General features: G+C 48.8%; 1 protein-coding gene across 2 annotated transcripts in view; it reads right to left on the reverse strand.

Moving 5' to 3' along the window:
* Positions 1 to 16686, reverse strand: part of LOC144175846 (uncharacterized) — a 35963-nt gene extending 19277 nt beyond the window's left edge. The window contains exons 1-6 of one of the 2 annotated variants that reach the window (XM_077704863.1): positions 16520 to 16686; positions 13708 to 13791; positions 11896 to 12005; positions 10395 to 10518; positions 9041 to 9130; positions 5911 to 6046 (exon numbers count right to left, since the gene is read on the reverse strand). In XM_077704863.1, the coding sequence (XP_077560989.1) occupies positions 5911 to 6046; positions 9041 to 9130; positions 10395 to 10518; positions 11896 to 12003 (458 nt within the window). In that variant the 5' untranslated portion in view covers positions 12004 to 12005; positions 13708 to 13791; positions 16520 to 16686. The remainder of the gene's footprint in view (positions 1 to 5910; positions 6047 to 9040; positions 9131 to 10394; positions 10519 to 11895; positions 12006 to 13707; positions 13792 to 16519) is intronic. The other variant, XM_077704864.1, reaches the window with a different exon arrangement.
* Positions 16687 to 16983: the final 297 nt, after the last annotated feature.

Genomic DNA, 16983 nt, shown 5'->3' on the forward strand with positions numbered 1-16983 from the left:
CTGAGCTGCGCTCCCCAGAAATCTGAGCTGCTCATGATTCAACCGGGGAAACCTCAGAAGGAGCCGCTGCCGAACGTGACCATCACCATCGACGGAACGGCCATCAAGTCAACTCAGCAGATTCGGATTCTCGGCCTACTACTTCAGAGCGACGGGAAGGCACACGCCGCCGTCAAAAAGATCAAGACTACATCCGAACAGATACTCAGTATGATTCGGAGGGTATCTAACCGAAACCGAGGCCTGAAAGAGGACGATGCCATGCGCCTGGCACGCGCTTTCGTCGTGTCGCGGGTTACCTACTCCGCCCCGTATCTCCAGCTGACGAAAGCGAATAGGGACACCCTAAACACGATGCTTCGCAAGGCAACGAAGCAAGCACTCGGCATTCCCATATACTCGTCCACGCAAAGACTGCTAGACATGGGCGTCCACAACACGGTGGAGGAGCTCATCGAAGCCCACCTTTCGAATCAGAGAATCCGGCTCAGTCACACGGAGCACGGACGAGCCGTCCTACGCAAGATAGGTTGGCAGATCGAGCCAGTACCCATCAAGGCAGCCCTTCCGGAAGACTGGAAGATGAGCATTCTGACCAAACCCCTTCCCCGGAACATGACGCCAGGCAAGGACGACGAGAGGCGAACCGCGCGGGCAAAAGCAATGGCCCGGAAGCTGGAAGAGAACCCCAGGGTCCTCTACGCGGACGCCTCGCTCCGAAAACACAGCGACCGTGCAGCGGCGGTAGTTACGTCCAGAGACCGGCTGATCGTCAGCGCGTCCCTGAAGACAACAGACCCCGCAGCTGCCGAGGAAGTGGCCGTGGCCCTGGCACTCGCACCGCCATGCGTGCACACCGTGGTCACCGACTCAATGACAGCGTACGGAAGCTTCCGCAGGGGGGTAATCTCTTCCGCGGCCCGAGCCATTCTGTCCAAGTGCAAGCCACCGGCAAGAGCCATAGAGCTCGTGTGGGTCCCGGCTCACTCGCGGGTAGCAGGCAACACCATCGCCGACTACCATGCCCGAGAAATGTCAATCCGGGCCGAGAACGAGCCGGAAGAGCTACCGCACCCGGTTACCAGCTTTCGGGACATTACCAGGATGTACCGAGAGGAGAGGCGCAGACTGCCGGAACCGCACCCCAAACTGACTAGGCAGCAACAGACGATCCTGTGTCGAGCGCAGGCGGGATCGCTTGCGCATCCCGTACTGATGAACCTCATGTACCCTGCGGAACACGATACGCTCTGTCCGTTTTGCAAAAGAGAGAGGGGCACCCTGCCACACATCTTGACAGAGTGTACAAAACTCAAGACCCCCCCTCCTTCCCTTCCCCACAACACCCCCAATCCCCAACCCCTTGAGCGATGGGAGACCTTGTTGACCAGCCCCGCCCTGCCGACTCAGCTCGGACTGACAGACAGGGGCCAGGAGCTGCTGGGAACATATGGGTCCCGTAACTAGGGAACCACCCCGTCTGGTGCCAGCGCGCACCACCGATTTCTTGGGCTCAGTAAAAGTTGATTCCTCCTCCTCGTCTCCATCAGAACGCAGCAAACGAAAAAGCACAAGGTCGGGCCAGCCGGCTAACCATCTGCAGTAAGCACCCTGGACCCTTCCCGAGCAATTAGGTCCGCACCAGCGCAAGAATGCCTTACCGATAGCAACATCTGCGTGCAAAGAATAGCAGATTACAAGCTTACACCAGTCGCGTAACTACCTGCAGTGCATCTTGTTCCTTCTGCTGCTTCCAGCAGGGGATACTGCTTGCAGGTCGGGCATTCGCCATCCTAGATTACAGACTTCTGTGATGGTGCACCAATGGTTTTCCAAAACAAAATGGAAAGCATGATGGCTAGCCAAACCGTGAGGGAAGCAGCCTATCCCGCTATGTATAGAAGCTGTAGCCTTTCTAGATAAACCAGCACATGGAAAGTTTTGATTTACATTTATTTCATGTGCTCAAGCACCTACGAACTGTTAATTTCAGGGAAGCATTTATAGAGGCTTCTCGAATGAGTGCTCGCGGTTCACAACTTCTGTGACGTCACAAACCGTAGTACCCAGAACCGTTCGGGGCGTCGTCGCCTATTTTCAAGTTTCCAGCGTTTTCTGCGCGATTAAAAAACTGCCAGTCGCAACAATGGTGTACAGTCTACGCCCGTTACAACGGACCCTCTGAATCCGAAAAAAAAAACGTCCGCTGTAGCCAAAGTATGCAGTATCCAACGGGGGGGGGGTATGAGCAGCTCTGCAGTGGGTACTTTGACCGATATTGCATGCATAGTACATACACTTTGTTCTTTCTACACGCCTGCAGCACTTCTGCACAGTGTTCGCGCGAGGGCAAAGAATCACGTAAACACCATTTCCAAAGCTTAGCGCATGCGCACCGGCACTTCGAAAAGGCCTAGCACGTGTGGTCAAGCGTGTAAAGACGCAAGATAAGCTGAGCAAATAACGCAAGAATATAACTAGGCACAATTATAAACCAGCTATAAAACATCAGTCGTGCCCATCAGCATTAGCTAGGCTCTTTTAAATCCCCTCACGACGAGGCAGGTTTTCCCGAAACCGTTCGTCGAACAAATCGGATCGCTGCCTGACGTTCCCTCAAGGTAGCTCCCACATTTTTAGCGATTTCATTCTGGTCATTGAAACAGCTGTTACAAAATAATCTGATGACTGACAGCTGTAAAATCTAAAGTTAGACCAGTTGGACTGCGCATGGTTACCGGCAGATTGCACACAATGGATGGGGAACAACCCCTACTTGAGGCATTTCTTACCTTTTTCCCCGAACGGAACGGGAACGATGCATGCGTGGGAATAATAAAAGCCGAACTTCAAGAACCCGAGTTTTTTATTACATAAAAAAACTGACGAGGGCAGACTCGCCTCCGAGGACCTTGCCGAGTATTCGATAGCCCTGTTTTCAATCTCACCGGAGTCGCGTTTATTGGCAGCGGCCTTGTTCTTGACGGTAGAGCGGACACTCTGCTTAGACAGGCCTGTACTTCTGGCGATGTCAGCCTGTTTTTCCCCATGTTCAACACCGTTAATTACGCTTAATTTATCCGACAGTGAAATCAGCTACCCTGTCACTCATGCCGCTGGTCGCACAAAAAAAAAAAAAAAAAAAAAAAAAAAGCCACTGGCACTGGCTTGGCTGCGCCAACGACCCGGCTGCCAGCAACGTTGCCAGACATAATAGTTTTCTTGCCAAAATAAACGAAAAAGCACACCGGGCGCCGGCCCCGCGGAAGTCCGCTATAAACGTTCAGTCGAAACAATTTTCGCCTAAAATTTAGTCTGTTGTAGCCGATAGTCTGCTCTAGCCGGGTCCGTTGTGAGCGGAGTGGACTCCATTTAACCCTTTAACCACCAATTCAACTTCCAAACAATGTACCAAAATCACCAATTTTTTTTAAGCAGTCATATTTTTCCCCATGCAATTCTGATTCTGAAAATATATTGCATGAAAAATTTCTGTTTAGAATTAGCACAGAAATTACAAAAGAAAAAAGCCTGCTGCTGGGGCGGCTTTGCCTCAATGCATGCCGTGGTAGTGAGTAGAAAAACGTACTGAAAGTCAAAGTATTTATTTGGTACAATCACGCTAACACACAGAAAATTGCACAGACGTTCCTTCATCGTAACAAAAGCTTTCATGACTAATAGTTGCTCTTTGTGTGGTAGATTTCGAAGCATGGTGTCACACAAAGCCCGATGGCAGTCCTCGCACCAGAATCGTGTTTTCTTTGCGTGCTAATCTTCCCTTGAAAAGCAGGAGGCTCTCATCAACGGACACATCCTGTTCTGGCACATAGGCATCAAGGAATGCCTCGTTCAGAATTGTGATAACGGGCCACAGCTTCCATAGCCGGGGGTGTGGATGAGTAGCTTCATCCATGGTTTTCAAGTTGGTGAAATGAAGGCAGCGCATCAACGCGTTGAAGCGGTTCCTGCTCATGGCTTTGCTGAACACTGGTGTCTCCAAAACTTGCTTTGTTGACCAGTACATCTCAACTTGAGGTTTGCCGACAATAACCTGCGACATTATCAGTGCAAGGAAGACCATAATCTCATCGCGGTCTACCGGTTTCCATGTAGTACCCCGGGCAGCAAAGTACGCTACGGCAAATTGGTTTGTTTCCGTGACGGTTAGGTCAATGACGTCCCAGTCAAAAAATACATGAAACCAGCCGAGAATGTTATTTTCGTCAGTGGGCTTCCGCAAGATTCCGGGCACTGAAGAGAAGGGAAACCGTGGAGGTGCAGATGGCGGGTTATCGGTGTCCACGCGCTGCCACACACGTGCACTGGTCAGTGCGTCACTTTCGTTGTCGTCATCATCGCCGTCGCTATCGTCGTTATCTGAAGCAATATCCAGGATAAAGTCATCTATGTCACTGTCGGACACAAAATCTATTTGTTCACCAACGCCGCTTTCTTCACTCCTCCAAGAAGCACTTCCTTTTCTTGACGCGTCGCCGCCACCAGCATTCCTTTTGCGAAGCGCCATTGTGAAATGGCTATTTCGCGCCTTTCGCGCGCGAAAGGCACGAAATTCAGTTTTCCATAGAGAACTACCGCCATCTGGGGTGTAAAATGGCAAGCAAAGCAATTGACGACCGTGATACGTCTTTGGTGGCATTGTGAAATGGCTATTTCGCGCCTTTCGTGCGCGAAAGGCACAAAATTCAGTTTTCCATAGACAACTACCGCTATCTGGGGTTGAAAATGGCAAGCAAAGCAATTGACGACCGTGATACGTCTTTGGTGGCAGAAGGAGCGGAAAATCGGGCCGGACGAGCGCGACTCGTCGTTGGCGATATTGGTACAAACTTGGGTGACGAGTACAGCTCGGGGTTGGTGGCTAAAGGGCTAAAATGCATGGGGACCAGACACGCCAACAGAAATGGTCTGTTGTAACCGAAAGTCCGTTGTTGCCGGATCTGCTGTAACGAGCGTAGACTGTATTTAGATTCATGGCGCCGTAACTTGTCAACACAGGCCAACTTGTTGGTTCCACCCACTAGTGTGCCTTTAAAGGGCCAATGCAGACAATATACAAGTTTGTCTTATTCGAAAGATTTCGCGTTTTGTAGTGCCCCCAGTGCTTGTCCGGAAGCAAATGATGCTTTATTCACGAAGAAAATCAATTTGAGTTACAATTTCGATCCTCCCGCCAAATCGTGTTTTTTTACATCTGCAATGACATAAGGATGGGTCTTCAAGCTAAACTTGGTGTGAAGCAGACTTATTTACCGTTAGTCAACCTAGATGGCACCACCATACCACAGTGGGCCGTTTTCTGCCTTTGCTTTGCTTTTGCGCGTATTTGTACCTGGCTTGTTTTTGTTCAGGGAGAAAATCGTTTTGTGAAACAGAGTTCGCTCGACAAATACAGTCACTTAATTAAGACATTGTCGCTTATGCCAATCGGCCAGTGTCGTGTAGGATAACTCCAAAGTGGCGGATTGCTGTGCAGCTAAAACAAGCATAGTGTGCGCAGTACACATCTGTACTATGTTTACGTGTGTTTATCCCACCATTCTTACTGCTTTAAAAATAATGTGCCCTAAATTTAAGTGCAAATAGCTCATTCGGCAAGCTTATAAGCTCTGCCTAATTTGCGTCTGCTTTCGCCAGCCTCTGCCAATCGCAGGGCTGGCTGGTATGACATCATAGGTTCTGTTGCGGGAAATGAGCGAGTGGGTCACAAGGCCACTCCCTTTTTTCCTAATTATGTAGCTTATTTGAGCGATGTTTAAGTTAAAAGTTGGGTCAGTATGATCCTAACGAGGCCATCTTTCGAATGAACCAAACTGGTGTTTCGTCTGCGTGGCCCCTCCACAAGGCATTCTCCTCAGGAAGGCACGCGGCACGGAACCAGCCACTCACGCTTGCGTGTGGAGCCTGGCGTAGAAGCTGCGCCGCTCGGCGGGCGCCATGGCTTGCACGTCGGCGAACACGGGCTGCACCGCAGGCACGGGGATCTTGTCCTCCAGGGTGCTCCTCGCGCCTCCGGCGGCCACCTCTGCACGGGGTGGTCCACCACCGTCCCCACCACCGTCACCGTCACCCTCGGCAGCAGGGGCAACGGAGGCAGTTTGGCCAGTGGCCGCGTGCAACAGGGCCTTCTGCTCTTCCGGGAGCATCCCAAAGGCCACTTCACTTCCCCCACAACCAGGAAGGAGGAGCAGCAGGAGGAGGAAGAGGTGGAGGGGGAGGCAGAAACGGGCTTGGTGAGCATGGGCAGGCGGGCAGAGGTGCGGACAGAATGCATGCATGCACAGCACTCGAGGTGAGGACAGGCAAGCATGCGCAAGAGCTGAGCAGGAGGGAAGCGTTGCAGACCAAACTCCCACCCCAACCAAGATGACCAGCAGACTGGAACGGCCCAACGGCGCTTTTAAAATGCAAATTCCCCTAACACCCATTTACCTCGAACAAAACCGCAACGAGTGGTGAAGTACTCGTTCTTTCGAGTAAAGGAAATTAACACCAAGTTATTATGGCCTCCTGAAAGGAATGCTGTGTGCCCTTAACTCTTTCGGGACCGCCGGAAAAATGGATGAAAAAGGGAGGTCTCGGTACAATTTTTTTTTTACATAAAGCAAAGGCACCATCCTGCCTTAGCATATACCAAAATGCAGCTAATTATATGTTCTTTTACATAAAATACCAAGTTTTACTTCAACACTGACGATAGAACCATGAAAAAATCTGAAACTAAGAACTTCGTAAAAAAACTACAGAAAAAGATAGAAAAAAGCGTAAATATAAAAATTTAAAAAAGAATAAAATTATTTCAGGATATACAAAATCTAACACAATGCTTTGTTTCTTCATTGAAAAAGTTTGATGCGGCTAGGTGTAACTGGTTTTTTGTTTTGTGTGTGATCTCTTTGGCACTCGGGCCATGGCTACGTCGTCGCCCAGGTACACGCCGGGCTCTTGTCTCGGCGAAAACTTGATCCGTTTCTGCGCTGGTGGCAGGAGATCACCACCATAGGTAGTTAACACCCTAGCGAATAAATATAAACCAGCCAGAGCATAGTTCGAGCGCGCATACCTACTCCAGAGCCAATTGAAACCGAAACCAACACCCACCTTTGAGCGCGATTTGATGTTCCAGGCTGATCGACACCCGAATCCTCACTCGAGCTGAAATCCGATCTCTAAAGCCGTATTTCGACTCTTCACTGCCACTCTCATCGTTAAAATCCACAGTAGAAGGCGAAGATATGCGAGCCGAGACGAGGCGGATTTCTTATCGCGCTCGCACGAGTATGACGCCATGTTTGTTTGCATTCGAAACCACTGCCCGTCAGAATAAAATATCTGACGCGTTGCCGCCTGGCGATAAAAAAAGAAACTTCACAAAAGAGAAAACTCCAGTTTTCAAACTATCTCCTAGATGTCGCTAGGTGTTCCATCGAGCGAAAATTTGTATTCTGCAGGCTCGCGAAACCATCGATCCTATGTGATCGATGGCCTATGGAGCGGTCCCGAAAGAGTTAAACTGCCGCCAAAAATTTTCAGTTACTTCTGGGACATTGCTTTGTGCCTGATGGTGCCACCCTTTTCTCAAGGCATCTTTGTGCCACTGTGCATTTTTTTTTTCTTTTCTTACCTCGTTGTTCAAGCAACATGTTGCTGTGCTACCACACCTCCCGTTTCCCCCCCACTATTGAACTACAGCGCGTCCTTCCCCTCGAGCCTCTTGACATTACTATGAGGTGATGCCCTCCACAAACTTTATCCATCACAGCACTCGTCAAACACCATTTGAGTAGCTCATTCCTCATTTTGTATAGAATTGTCCGCTCCAACTAAATTATCTGTTCCCACTGTGGTCTATAGAAATCAGACAAAGATTCCCCCCGCCCCCTGACCTAAAACTTAATCGTCACTGCAAACACAACAGCTAGAAAAATAACGTGCATACTATGGAAATAAGAGCCACAGGTATGAACTGAAATGACCTGACATTTCGAACTAAATTATGCGATCCCCAATGTTTGACTACAACACCCCCACCCGCCCTCAAAAGCCACAAAGAGACACGCAGCGCCCCCGTTCGCACACTCACCGAAGCAGCAGAGCTCGCAGGGAGGCAGGGCTGGCTGACGAGGGGGCAAGGATGGCACAAGCAGTGAGAGAGGGGGAAAGGCACACTTCACACTCAAGGACAGCAGGCAGGCAACAAGGACAACAGGGGGCCCCTCTGTGCAAGCATGATCAGAGCTTGGGTGCTGCGTGCCAGCAGAGACACTTGTGCCCGGAAAAGCTTACTCAGCCACTTTAGCACAAAACAGAGACCCCTGAAAGTGGTGGACACTGCTAGGGTGCGCATGCTGTAGCGGCAAGCAGACACCCCAGCGTTTTGAGAACTCTGAAGAAAAAGTGTTCAATTCTGTTCGCTCCCATCAGCCGTCTACACCAACTGCCATCCGCGCAACTTAACTTCGACTTATACCGCTCCGTGGCGAAGAGCTATTTTAAAAAAGGCTACTACAACCCCACGCATGCGCACACACACAACAGACAGAGGCCCAGCGAAGTGGTTCCTTCACAGCCAAATTTGAACTGACAAATGCAACTTGAAATCTACATTTAACCTGAGTGAGTCAACAGGGACACTGTGCGCCACACAGATTGTTAATGTCTGCCATAATACTAAGCCTTTTCAACTAAAATACGCGTAATGACAACAACCACTGATGTCATAAAAGAGCATTGGTCCGCCCTCCATCTGTATTCGGCCCATTCTCATACCCCAATTGAGACTGTTCACTTACTACCAGCAAACCCGCCCTAAACTTATCTCGTCCCAATCAACGAGTTCCCTTTTTGAGTGCCTGTACCGCAATAAAAGCCAATATTAGACATAGTTACGCAGGTATAAAAGCATGTGCAGGGCGGTAAAGAAAGGGAGGAGAGCTTCGGAGAGGCAGAGCCAGAGGAGGTCCAGAGTCCGGGGGGCGAAATTCCCCCAAGCCACAGAACTGGAAAACGGAGCACGTACCGGCGTCCCAGTTCTCCTCGCTGGGTATCTCTCGGTTGAGGTCGCGCTCGGGCAGGAGCAGGTTCCCGCTCGGCACATCCTTCTGGTCAGCTGCGAGAATGCGAGGACGCGCTGGTTATGGGAGCCCATGAAGACAAAACGGAACTTTGTTCCACTGGAAAGGACGAACCCTTCGCAACTCACTTGGCTCCCTACCAGCCACAAAAGGTGTCTTCTAACCAAAATGATATGATCAGACGCAACTACAGGCCCCACTATAATTGCCCTTTCACGTTTCTTGGTGGTGGCTTCGGTTAATGTTTGCCAATTGCAAAAACAAAATTCCATGACAGCACAGAAATCGCATAAAGTAGCTGAGGAGATGCCACTGCCTCGCATGTTTGCTTTAACCTCCGTTCTTCAATTGAAGTTTTACGATAAAAATTGATACCATTGTTATCGAGACAAAGCGGTCTTTTTTGATGAAACACACTTTTAACACACCAAGAGGCCTGCAAGAGAAACAGTACAGTGTGTTTAGACTTCTCTAATCAAAAACAAGGTGTCCATTTAGAGAGACATTTGAACGCATATTCAAGAACCTCACGAGATGGTTCGCACAAATATGGGTTCTTTAGCATTAAACGACGCTGGACTGTTTTAAAACGGACACCCCCATGAGGGCTCAACTCAGTGAGTAGCCGCTGCTTGGTGAGCTCTTCCCAAAGACAATGATTGTACCTTCTAGCAGGACAGTACTTCAAGCTCCCTGGATTGCGCAGAGGAGTATGAAACAATAAAATCCTTGCCCAATTCTTATTACCTTATATTGATTTTTTTTTTTTCAAACACCCACCTCAGCTGTCCTCTCCTAACCGTGACTGCGTTACCATAAAATAAATAAATACAGTGTTCTAATGACGTTAACCTGCAATATTCTTCAACATTTACAGTCTTCTCATCAAAGGGTGCTTGGCCACACACGAGATGCTCCCTGATCGAAACTGCGGCATTTGCAGCACAGAAAAGATGTCATTTACCTCCTTCCATGCCTCCCAAAAGCCGTCTGTTTACAGCCTGTTCAAACTAACAAAAGCTCCCCATTCCCCAGTTCCCCATTCAAATACACCAAGCTCCGACAAAAGGACCATGTGCTAGTTGAAACTAGGCAAGTCGGAATCCCAGTAAACCCTCGGTATGATATAACGAAGAAGTCCTCGAGAAAGAAAACCGGCTGGGTTAAAAGCGGGGCTTCGTTAAAAGCGGATATCATTTGCCCTCAATGCACTGCATTGGGGACCATAAATCGCTTGGAATGGAGCGACGCTTGATATAGAGAGATTCCACAACAACGACAACAGGGGAAGGAAGGTACCGGTGAGGAAGCGCTCCACGGTGGTGTTGAGGGGGCAGGTGTAGATGTGGTGCATTATCTGACTAGCCGGAACCACGTGCTCCGCAGAGAAGGGGCACTGCTTCATGTCCTTCTCCGGGTAGGCCTGCACACAGGGACAGGCACAACTTACAAACAGCACGCTCGCATGACAAGAAAGAAAAGGTCAGGGGTAAGTGGGCACTGGCCTATCTGGGAAAGCAAGGACTAGTCTGCTCCTTTCTTATTAATCAGGAACCGTGATGACAAAATACCGCTTTGTTTGACCTGAAAAAACTAGCCTTTGGTAGCTCACTCAACTCCATGCCAGCCATGAAACTTTCTTAAAGACAATGGTCTTTTTTGGGCTACTTAAACGCAGAAATTTTGGTTCATCTGTGTCTGACTCGATTCAGCCAGCCGGCCAAAGTGAAACGGAAGCTGCACAATAAGTTTACATACCCACCACCAAATCTAAACGTCTGTCCGGTGTCTGTGATCATTGAACAAGGACAAGACATAACACAAATATGAGACAGAAAATCAATACATAAGTGGTGCTAGCAGTGTTTCTTTATTAAAAAATTCATGGATGCTTGGTTTTTGGGATAGCAAATGAAATACTACATCAACTGCAGAAAACAGTCGCCTGCTGTTGCCTGCGCTACCTGGCGGCAATCAAAAAAATCAAACGGCAACAGCAACGAAAGGTTCCATTAGATTGTATCCACGCTCCACTTGGAACGCTCGTGCAGTAGGGCAACGTGGTTCTATAAACATTGCAGTAGGGTGCCGCCTCCATTCACACGTGTCTCCGCCAGCGCTGGCATCAAGGCACCCAACTGGGAGCAGTGGAACGCGGTAAATTTAAAGTTATTGGAGCAAACCTCTAGCGTGTTATCTTGGGAGGAACGAGACGGGAGAGAAACAGCATGAGAGGTGAGCAGGAAAGAGAAGGACGGCATGTACTGGCAGCGGCACCAGTCGACTATCGTCTTTCGGTGACATTTGCAACGAAAAGATTAGATACACTGCCATTTTTTTAACCAAAAACGCCACAAGAAATGATGAAAACATTAAACTTTTACACTAGAGTGACACAATTCAAGCAGGTGAGACAGCTTAAGGCAACAGTAACTAGACAGATTTCCCTATTGCTGATTTATTATTTACATGAAAGCTAGTTCTGCTGCAGCCATGATTCTAGCTCTGCACCCCAATTCTAGCTTGGGGCAAAGCAAATACATGATCAAGGCTGCTGAAATCCTCGGCACACAGGCCGCCGGAGCTGAACACAAGTCCAGTCCTTTCCTGTTCCATCTAGAGTGTCCCCCATGCGAGAAAACACCAAGCGTGGCTACAGATGTGCAACCTCTGTGAGCCCCATTTCAAACAGGGTGGAGCGCAATGGCTCCTTTGCGGGGGAGAGCGGACAAAGGCTGGGGTAGTCGACGTCAACGACCAGCTACGGACGGAATTTGGCCTTTTCCCACTTCAAACTTACCTTTCGGCACTTGGTGATGTGGATCTGGAACCTCCCGCTCTTCACCTGGTGCGCCGGGTTATACGGGCAAGTGACCAGGGGCTCCTTTCGCTGAGTGAAAGTGGCCATCGCTGCACGAGGAAATGTGGGGGGGGAGAGGGGGATTGGCACAATTAAGCTCACACCCCGAACAAGGAGACCACTGCTGTCAAAGGAATAAACCAAGGCTGGGACAAAAAGCCACAAGTAGCTGGTTGTACAATTTTCTTAGTGTCCATTCTCAGGATGTTTCCCGCCTTCCCTATTCACAAGTTTTTATTTTTTAGTTTTCTGCACAGAATGTAGTCAGTGTAAACACCTTACTAAAGCGCATTGCTCTGACTTTTTGCACCAGATGAACTGACCTCCACTAACCTATCAGAAACAAACGTTCAACGAAAGCTCAACCCGCACTGGACCGATTCCCCTTGTAGCCGTGCAGAGCTACACTGCCCCAAGAGACCCTGTGACAGTGCTCCAATCCATGGAGCAAGAATATATGAAGGAGGGGAACGACCCATCGCAGCTGCTGTGGGCGGGCAACCAGATAATTTGACAGACACAAACAAAAATTCAATGCGGACTACAATGCTTCGTAGCTGTGACGATGAAGGCGAAGGTGGCGACACCTGATGGACCAACCGACAGCAGCCACAATTCATGCTGGGGCTGCGCAGTGCAATGCCAACCACGGCAGTTGTGCAGTTTATTCTCCCGACAGATGGCACTAGCTTAACCTTGGCCAAGCGCTTGCGACGTCCTCTGGCCATTACAGCCAGCCCCATTTCCCCTCCTGTCTTGTTCTTGCTTCATGCTCCAACCTCATTAGGTCACCTGTCCAGGTGCCAAACTAAGATTCTGGCACAATGGAAAAAACAAGTAGCTGTATGGCAGCTGGTGGTACAAGTTTGCGCACCTTGAAAGGTACCGACATGAAATTTCAACGCTGAGATAACCATGCAAAAAGCTTCCTTTGTATATGGAGATATCTCCCAGGAATTTTCAGCCCTGGCTGTTCAGTATAACATATTTTAAAGCAATTTTGATTTCGGCACCCAAGAGAAAGCTCAGAACAGACACCCTTTTAACATGACACATTGACTGCCTCACCCTGCACCTTGGGAGCCATGCGCCGTGGCTCCCATGACGTAACTAAGCTGCTGGCTGCCGTCACAATGCTGGAACTGACATTTTGCTACTTCGCACATGCGACCACGGCTGGTCTGGGCACACTTGCTCACTCTCGCATGCGCGTTCAGACCGCTTGTAGTGTGATGAGAAGCGACATAAGGAGTGCTGTCCTGTCATGGCAGAAGATACCTCAGTGTTTATTTCGCCGAAACTAGAACTAACATGAATAATTGAGGCTGGAAATTATTTACCCTGTGGTTGCCCATCCAATGTGCCGTTCTACGATTACTGGGCTCGTAGGTACTCGCAGCAGCAAAAAAACGTAGCACGCAAGTTTTGTGTTAGTACTCCTTTATAAGTAAGAATGTCCGTGAGAAAAAAAGCCAGGGATTTTACATTTCCCCCCGGACGGACGCTGACAGAACCAGAACGAGGGTTAGTAAAGTACTAAGTTGGAAAGTTAGTAAGTTGGTTTTGCATGTTTGTAAACTGCGCTATCAGTTACTACGGGCACACTTTTTTTTTTAAAGAATACAAACGAACAACGTGGAAAACACACGCACTCATGCTGTCCACGTAGTTGGTTTGTATTCCTGTAAAAAAAGTGTGCCCTTAGTAACCGAAAGCGCAGTTCACGAATAGAAGGAAGGTTGAGTCACACACCTGTAGCTTGCAAGACAGACAGCGACAGTGTGTGCTCAGGCTTCGTGTAGACCAATAGCTTGACTGGAAGCTCCTCGTATAGATCTGCATAATGCATAACAAAAGTGCATGCAGCCTCTATAGACTCAGAACTATAGAAAAACATCAGCATCACAACCAAGGTTCGTTCTGTAAAGTCAAGAACGTTTCGCCTGGTTATAGGCCATACTTTGTTTATAGTATAAATATATAGGTCAATGAATTAACTAAGATTCACATCTCTAAAAAGGTACTTTTGGCTCACGGAACAAGCGACTTGTGACTGTTCTGTAATCAAAGACTGCCGTAACAAAGCTCTACGAAACGATTCCGTGTTACACACCACGGTAGCAAACTCGGGTGCCCGCAAGGAATGCAAGTTTAAAGAGAGAAGAGCAGTAATGTGGCTTTGCTTTTAAATGCAACATTGGGAATGCAAAAGGAAGGGTACGCAGCACATGCAGTGAAAAGCAGGTGGGAGAGAGCTGCAAGAATGAAACTAGTGGAGCAACGGTCGTACAATGCGTACCAACTGGTTTCTCTAACCTTGCTGTCTTATTCCCTTACTTCATGAACCCACTGCACCTCAGTGCTTTCCTGGCAGGCTGGCCCCCTAAGTATTGTATCCTGCCATTGACCAGTGATGCTAAGTGTTTAACACAACTTTTAACGACGTAAGCTTAGGTGAACAGACCACGCCTCCAGCAACAGAGAATGCCATTCGGCCAAGCTTTCTTCTTTCAAAGGTGCACGACTGCAGCGCCATGCCGGCCAGCCATACAGCACCAAGTCAGGACTAAGCACTAAGTTTTGCAGGGTGCTCGCCAGCAAAATACAGTAAAAGCTCATTAATTCAAACCTGGTTAATTCAAACTGACACCCTGCACCTGAAAGAGAAAAAACTCCTGACAATTCCAATGCGTCGGTATTCACAATGGTTAACTTGAACTAGCAGCCCAAAGGGAGTAAGTACAATGCATTGCAAAACCAAACCAAATTTACTAGACACGCAAGCGAACAAACACGTAGCATCTTATGTTTTCGGCATAAAGGAAACTGTGCTCATACGAATTCATTTTAGTACTTATTTGTGGCATTTAGTTTACTAATCCATCATGCTGTTTGGGCTCTTCTCAATTCTCAAAATCACCTAATGCATCGCAAGCAATTCGTGATAAGACGTGGGTCTCTGAGTACTGCCCTCACCACGCGGCGCAACGGTTGCTCATTCTAGCACCTGCCTGCTAACTCGAACTAATTTATGGTCCCCTCTGAGTTCACATTAACGCACTTTGACCATACGTGACCAACAGGTAGTAGGTGCACATCAGCAACACGAGAACCAAAAGAATCGGCAGGACTCTGGTGTGACTTGGTTCATGATCTCGGAAACAAACTCCAGCAGCCCGAAAAGAACGGGACCAAAGATTAGATTGATTGATTGTAGGGTTTAACGCGCCGATGCAATGCAGGTGATGAGGCGTGCCATAGTGGAGGGCTCCGGATTAATTTTGACCACCTGGGGATCTTTAAAGACCAAAGATTAGACCCACATGCGGGCACTGTAACTGACAAAGACAGGCGCTGTGTCATTGCACCTTTCAGTGGCTCTGTCTAGTCTTTGATCCCGTTTTTTTTTGTGCTGTTATAATTTGTTTAAAAAGATTTAATAACGGCACAGTTCTGTCACCGTAAACGAATTCTGTAAACTTGACTCAAACAGTACACTGACGTGAAGTCAGAGCTTGTGCTACTTCTAATCAAAATCCACGTGTAAAGCCTGCTACGTTGGTTGAGAAATGGGTATCTAGTTCTTATTCAAACTTTTTCGTATCACAAGTGCAGGACTTGCCCAGTAGAGCTCTTCATCACAGGAATACACGCGGAAAACAAAAAAAAGCTATTGGATATCCGCAAGCCCCATTGAGTCAGATTGACATTCAAAGAGGCCCAAAGATTACGTTCAGTCAACGCCACGAGCGTTGACTGACGACGAGCGTTGACGCCACAAGACGAGCGTTGACGCCACAAGAGGCCCAAAGATCAGTCAACGCCACGAGCGTTCGTCAGTTCGCCATTTGGCCGCACACTTGGCAACAAACTGCTCGCTGCGTTTGACGCGTAAGCATTTTGCTTTTCGAGACAGTTGGTTTCTAACTGCAACACCGGCGAGGCTACAAACGCCCTAAGAGACGTCAAAAATGCGCAGCACTGCGTCGGTGCGGCTAGTCGACAGCTTCTTAATGACAGCAAGCGCGACAGAAGTCCCGTCTACGCCTCACATCGGAAGCGCACACAGAAAGAAAGTGCAGTAAAGCGACCAATACGAAATATGAGTCGGGGGAAATATCACACCGAGGGGCTCGGGGTAGCGCAAGAAAACAGCATTAACAGAGCACAAGATTCCGCCACGAGATACGCATTGTTCCCGAGACACGTAAACGCAGCCGGTAGCCGTGACGTCGTACGAACGCGTTCTGCGAGCCAAACTGCCAGAAATTCGCACCTTTTCTCGCAAAACTGCAACGTCACGCGGGCTGTTGACACGGAAGATAGCTGCGTTTCACGGCGCAACAAGTGTTAACTAGGCCCGTAATGTTATTGACAACGACAAATAGCTGCCGCTTTCGCTTCTCTGTCTTTGCATTCGAGAGCAGAGAGCGCGTTATAGAAATAGGCAATGAATGAACGTTGCTTTCGCTTTTTGGCCGTTTTCTTTGTGAGCCAACAATGCGGCACGGCGTAACACGTGAAAAACACCAACGCACACGTTGCACTAGTGAGCGGTACTTACCGGCAGGGCAGTAAAGTCTAAAAGGTTAAGAGGACGAAGATTCAAGCGTCAACAGAATACAGAAAGACTAAGGACGGACGACGACGAACATCGGATAGCGCGCTGAAGCGACAGCGAGGTGCCTCCGCGCCGTTGAAAGTGGGAACTGCAGACTGGCTTTGGTTGGCTGCGCTCATGGAGGAAAGAAACTCAGGAGAGGCCCCTAGCATCCCAATGCATTGCGAAAAGTGTGGAGGAAGTGGCGTCATTTTTCTTGAGCCCATGGACAGTGTTGCTTACTTGTTTACAACTGCGGGGGCCAAATTTGGGCAAATAGAACGGACAAATTTTTACGGCGCCTGGTATGTGGCTGCCTCGCAACGCTTTCAAACCAGTACAGTCGCTACGACAAACGTTTTTAGATTAGGCCAGTTTGAAAACTCCGCCGTCGGAGGCGGCTTAAACTCGTCTGCGTTCGCCATTCC

This window comes from Haemaphysalis longicornis, unplaced genomic scaffold (genome assembly GCF_048455015.1).
Source record: "Haemaphysalis longicornis isolate Haplotype H1 unplaced genomic scaffold, Haemaphysalis longicornis Haplotype H1 scaffold_3, whole genome shotgun sequence".
In the NCBI taxonomy this organism is placed as follows: domain Eukaryota; kingdom Metazoa; phylum Arthropoda; class Arachnida; order Ixodida; family Ixodidae; genus Haemaphysalis; species Haemaphysalis longicornis.